The sequence below is a fragment of the Cajanus cajan genome, chromosome 4 (genome assembly GCF_000230855.2).
Source record: "Cajanus cajan strain Asha chromosome 4, NIPB_CcT2T_4, whole genome shotgun sequence".
In the NCBI taxonomy this organism is placed as follows: domain Eukaryota; kingdom Viridiplantae; phylum Streptophyta; class Magnoliopsida; order Fabales; family Fabaceae; genus Cajanus; species Cajanus cajan.
Window position 1 is genome coordinate 5,708,233 of NC_138520.1, and position 5,813 is coordinate 5,714,045.

The window sequence follows — 5,813 nt, forward strand, 5'->3', positions numbered from 1 at the left end:
TTTAACCTATATAGATGTTTGAAAACCTAGTCGAGTTAAACTCAATTGGAGTTGAAAAAGAAAACTATGTATATATGAACATGTGTTTTTATGTTGAAAATGATTTTAAACGCATAAATAATTATTAATCAAACACAAATACTATTTTCACCGGAGATCGGTCATAGAGAACGATCTGTTGGGCAAGATTGGTGAGCCTTCTTTGTTGGGTACACTTGCTGCTCCAAAGTGGGGATGGTATCTGCAAAAGAGACTGATGCTAAAGTTAGTGTTTGTGAATGTATATGTCTCATATAAGTAATGCACGTACCTTTGTGTGAATTAGGGTTTCATTGGGCCTTGGGCCCGAGGTCAGTTATGATCTATTTAGATAGTGGGCCTTATCTTGACCGATGTTGCCTGGTGCGTGTTTGATGTCAATCTGCGCTATGACGCCGAGCTCGAGCTCGGCTTCACGGTACGGATAGTACAAATACATGTATACAATGTCTACAGAGAATGTATGCGATGAGATATAAGAAAATGAGATGAACAAATCTCAATCGTCTGATTTAAATGAATGACTAAAACTAATAATCATTTTAAACAATTATGATCATGTATAAATGGATGTATGCGTGATAATATTATTACACCGAATTATAAGAAGTTTGGAAAAAAAAGAGTTATTTTTGACTACTTTAATGAAATATATAAGTGTGATTGTTGATGAATACATAGTAGATATTTAAAATACTTTTCATTATCATTTAAATTTCATCATAAGTATGAGATAATCGTGGAGTAAGAATGACATGAAGTGGAGAAGCCTTGATGTTGGTTAGTCCAATCTGTTCGCGCATATCGACGGGTTTTTCATCAGGAGTTACAATATCAAACCCATGCAATAAAGTAGCAAGTGATAGTTGCATTACTGGAAGACTAAAAGAGAGTCCAGGACACATTCTTCTACCAGCACCAAATGGAATCAATTCAAAATGTTGGCCCTTGACGTCCACATCCTTGTGGGTTGTTAAAAATCTCTCTGGACGAAATTCTAATGGATCAAGATATAACGAGGAATCTCGTTGAAGTTTTGAAATATTAGTTAATAGACGTGTGCCAGTTGGCACATGATATCCACCGACAGTGCAATCTTCCATAGTCTCGTGTGGCAAATTAAGTGGTGCTGGTGGATACAAACGTAAAGTTTCCTTGATGATACATTGGAGATATTCTAATTTTGTCAAGTCTGATATCTCTATCCTTTTTTTCTTCCCAATCTGGGTCTCTAATTCATCAATAACTTTATTTAAGATTTCACGATTGTTGAGAAGTAACGAAAGAGCCCAAGTCAATGTTCCTGTTGTAGTATCCGAACCTGCTAAAATCATGGCCTACAAAATAATTAAAACTTTCACTTTTGTATGCTCCTCTACCGACTTCCTAAGAAAAAAATTTGAAATATATATAATGTTGACATTAACATTCTACGAGAATACAAAGAAAATTTTAGCGCCGATGATGACAATGAAAAAAGATTTATCGTCTACAATTTCAAATTTTAAGAATAGAAACATGGAAGTTTTCTTTAAAAGTGCATACATTATATTAATTTACGAGAGTGAAATCAGGAAATCATGTATGGTGTGTTGGAGGGGATGCTTTATTAGGTAATGGAGAAGAAATGAAAGGATCATCAAAGAATTAAAAAAAATGTGTTTGGAGGAGATGATTTAAGTGGATTTGAGAGAAAATTGTAATGGGACCTACGGATGGCAATGGGGCCCCATGCGGGTGGGTAATAGTAAACCCGTCCCCGCCCCGCTATATAAAAATTAGGGCAATACCCATCTCATATCCACGTGGGTATCTATTAAGCAGGTATTTATGAATTTCTTGAATACCCACGGATATCTATGGATATTTATAAATTTTTTAAGAAATTAAAAAAATTATATTACAAATAATTTTAAATTTATATTTAATGTCATTGAAATATTAAAAATAAAATTTCAATATTAATTTTGAATTTGTATTTAACGTTAATTATGTTGAAATAATAATAAATTAAAAATGCAAGATAATCAATAACTTAAAATACATCAATCTCATACAAGTAAGCGAAAGTCTCATATCACAAAGCTATAATAATTCAATATCATAATTTCAAACGTAAGTAAACAACTTAAAATACATAAATCTTATTGGTCCAATCAAAGCTAAAAAATTAATCAAATTACATCCAACATAATTCTATGGAAAGAAAATAAGATGAGAGTGTAGTTTTAGGGTTATGTGGTACAAGGATAATTAGGATATTTAATAAATATTATTAAACGGGTACCTGCAGATATGAATATCATCATACCCGCCCCACCCCATTTATAAACGGGTAAAAAATTATTCATCCTTATTATTCGCAAGTACCCAATTAGCCTATCCATTTATTATTCATAGCGAATTTTATCTACAGATACCCGTGAGTGCGAGTATTTTTGTCATCCCTAATGAAACCTATGTGAGTTTAATTTCACTCTCATAAGAGTGAATTTGTGTGGAATTCTTAAAAAACAATACATAGATACAATGACGGATCCACATGGATCATAGTGGAGACATTTCCCCCTCTAACATTTTTTATATTTAATTAGTTTATATATATATATATATATATATATATATATATATATATTAAGGTTTAAATGTTTTTAATTTTTTAAATTTAGCATAAATTTATTTTTACTTCTTTAAATTTAAAACTATTATTTTTAGTTTTTGTAATTTTTCAAAAAATTTATTTTAATCTTTCAAGTCATCAATAACAAATTTGAAAGTGATAGATTGAGATAATAATGTAATTTCAACATGATTTAATGTGATATTTTTACTATGTAAACATCGGTAAATAGATTTTAGACAGCAATATCTTATATATTTTCTAACAAAACTTAACTATAAAGAATAAAACAATATTTTTTTTAAAATTATAGAGATTAAAAAGATCAATTTTCAATTTGAGGGACTAGAAACAAATTTACATTATATTTGAGAGATTAAAAATATATTTAAACCTAATATAAATTTATAATAATGTACTCACACTTGCCATGTTATTAAAAACTAAGTATTTTCACTCTTTTCTATATTTTTGTTTTGTTAAAAAAGTCAAAGTTAATATATTAATTTTTAGAAGTATTTCTTCAAGTATATATAATACTTTGTCATGTAATTACAAGAGCCATGTTTGAAGAAAAAATAAGTTTTAAAATAAGTGTTATGTTAACTTTTAAATATGATATTAGTTACCTTTCTTTTTCATTTATATCCTTCATAATATTTTTTAAAAAGTGAATATTATATTGTATTGTCTATAATAAAGAAGATTTATCACAAGGTTTATTATTTCTAAAATGTGTAAAATAACCTAGAACGATATTTATTATGAGATGAAAATAGTACTAATTATAGTTAAGTCAAGTTAATAAAGAGATTAAGGAATGATGGCTGATCTAAACTCATATTATACTATTTTAAAAATAAAAAAAAGGTCAAAATTTTCATACAGAATATAGAAAGATATTTTTAAAAGTATTGAAAATGAAAAATTTATTTATTGTTTTTAAAATATAAAATCTCGTATAGAATAATTTGATGTTTTTTTATATTTAAAAAATGTAAAATTATACATTTAATACTATAAATTTATGTATGAGTACTGCGCTCACTATTTAAAATTTTTAGATTCATTACTGCATAGATAAGACTTCTCCTTACATTATTGTCTAAATAGTTAATTAATAAATGATAAAAATGTAATTATTTAAATAATATATTTTTATATAAAAATTTAACCATATAAAATATAATTTTAAAATATCCTAATTCTACTCTATCAAATAATTACACATTTCACATTTTTTTTACCTAATTTCTATTAAATTAATTCTCGATTTTATTTTCATTCTACTCGAGTCTCCCTCCTCTTCCAATCAAAACAAAGCAGTAATGGTGAAAGTGTAGATGTATTTACATTCGAAGTTTTGTTTATATTTTAATTTGTGCAAAAATGAACTACATCTGCAAATGCGTCATGAAATAGTGGATTGAGTTAAACTTATTTATGTTCAATTAGTGTACGATTTAGTGTTCTTGATTTATCCTGCACAGCTAAAAGTAATGGTGATACATACCAGGCAAGTAGCTTTGATTGTGGTATCGACATCACGTCCGTCAAACTCTTCACCCTTCTCGACAAGGTTAAGAAGCACGTCCATGAAGTCGTGCGTACCGGAACCGCTATTCCTGTTGTGTTTATGTTCTTCGAGCCAAACTTGAGCAAACCCGTCTAACTCTTTCGCCGTTCTCTTCATATCCTTTTCTCGCCCATCCAAATCCAACCATCTCAAATAGGGAAGAGCATCAGAGATTGCGAATGACCCGCTCAGATCAAACAACTCCCTCAACACCTTTCGGATCCGTTCGTTCTCTCCATCCTCCCCATCGTCACTAACAAAACGTTTTCCAACCACCGCTCTGAACATAATGTTTAAGGTTATGTCCCCAAACCACCTCTTCATCTCAGTCTCCACCTTTTGGGAACCACTGTTTTTCTTCTTCAGCCAAATATCTTTCATCGCCTCCTTCACCGCCGATTCCATCACGTGTTTGAGCAGGTTTATTCGGTGAGTAGAGAGGAGCTCCAACGTGGTAATTTTGCGTACATGACGCCAATAAGAACCGTAGGGGCTGAACCCCATCATGGAAAAGTTGTACCCCAACACTTCAAAGGCCACAGATTTTGGACGGCTTGCAAACGCTCTGTCGTTTACGGTGAAGCACTGTTTGGCCATTTCGTAATTGCTAACAACCAAGGTTTTGTGAGTACCAAGACGCAAGGTGAAGATGGGGCCATATTTGTCGGCCATGTCGCCCAGCGTGACGTGAGGTGGTTTTGAGCCACCTAAGAGGTGGAGGTGACCGATCAAAGGCCATGCACCGCTAGCTTCTGGTGGTGCTTTTTTAGTTGCAGCAGCGTTGCGCTTTCTTGATATGGATGAAAGAACAAAGAGAAACAACAACAACCCAAATATTGTAAAGATAAATGGTACTGTTGAATGCGAGAAGGGATTTTCAAGGTACATGGTGCCGGAGGATCTTATGATTGATTATGGGAGTATGATATCGGCTTCTTGGTGCCATAAATACAGAAACTAAAGACAATTAGGTCCCATGCTTGCTCGTGCATCTCTCTTTTGGTAGGTGAATGGGGCACGCAAATTAAAAATTTCTTTTTAATACAAATTAGGTTCAGAGATAAATACGAAATTTACAAAATTTAGATAATTTTTTTAAATGCTTCAACAATCACAACTAGGATTTTATATGCTTCAACAATATATATTAATAAAATCTGTTAAAATTTTATCTAATTAATATATATTAATGAGATCGACAACAAATATAATATTAAAATCCTACTAATCGAACGTTTCTAACCGTTCCTTGGTTTTACATATAATGTCAAAGATGTCGGTTTTTAACTGTTAAAGTAATGGGTATACGTCTGTAATGCAACTCCTTTTTATTATAGTATAAATATAAATTGGTGTGGCTGCTACTAATGTAAAACAAAATGCTGCCTGTGCCGGTGTTTTTATTGTATGTTCTTGACTTCTTGTCGCCTGTTTTGTTGTTTTGTTATTTCGATATGCATGTGATAGACTTGCAAAGAAAATGCTTTTTCCAAAACAGCACCAAAACTTAAACCACGCACAAATGGGAATGCGTACTTAATTTTATCCCACATCAAGTGGGTGAGTGTGATATAATTA

At 31.4% G+C, this 5,813-nt stretch overlaps 1 protein-coding gene across 1 annotated transcript; it reads right to left on the minus strand.

Annotated features, from left to right (window-relative positions):
• Nucleotides 1–649: 649 nt before the first annotated feature.
• Nucleotides 650–5,245, minus strand: LOC109816298 (cytochrome P450 CYP82D47). The gene is made up of 2 exons (XM_020381246.3): nt 4,173–5,245; nt 650–1,376 (listed from the first exon to the last, which is right to left on the minus strand). The coding sequence occupies exons 1-2, from the start codon at nt 5,121–5,123 to the stop codon at nt 750–752; spliced, it is 1,578 nt and encodes a 525-aa protein (XP_020236835.1). The 5' UTR covers nt 5,124–5,245; the 3' UTR covers nt 650–749.
• Between the last annotated feature and the right edge of the window lie 568 nt (nt 5,246–5,813).

Coding starts and splice junctions, on each gene's coding strand:
- LOC109816298 (XM_020381246.3), bottom strand. CDS start 5,123: ATGTACCTTGAAAATCCCTTCTCGCATTCAACAGTACCATTTATCTTT. Junction 1,377..4,172: donor CAATCAAAGCTACTTGCCTG/GTATGTATCACC, acceptor ATTATTTTGTAG/GCCATGATTTTAGCAGGTTC.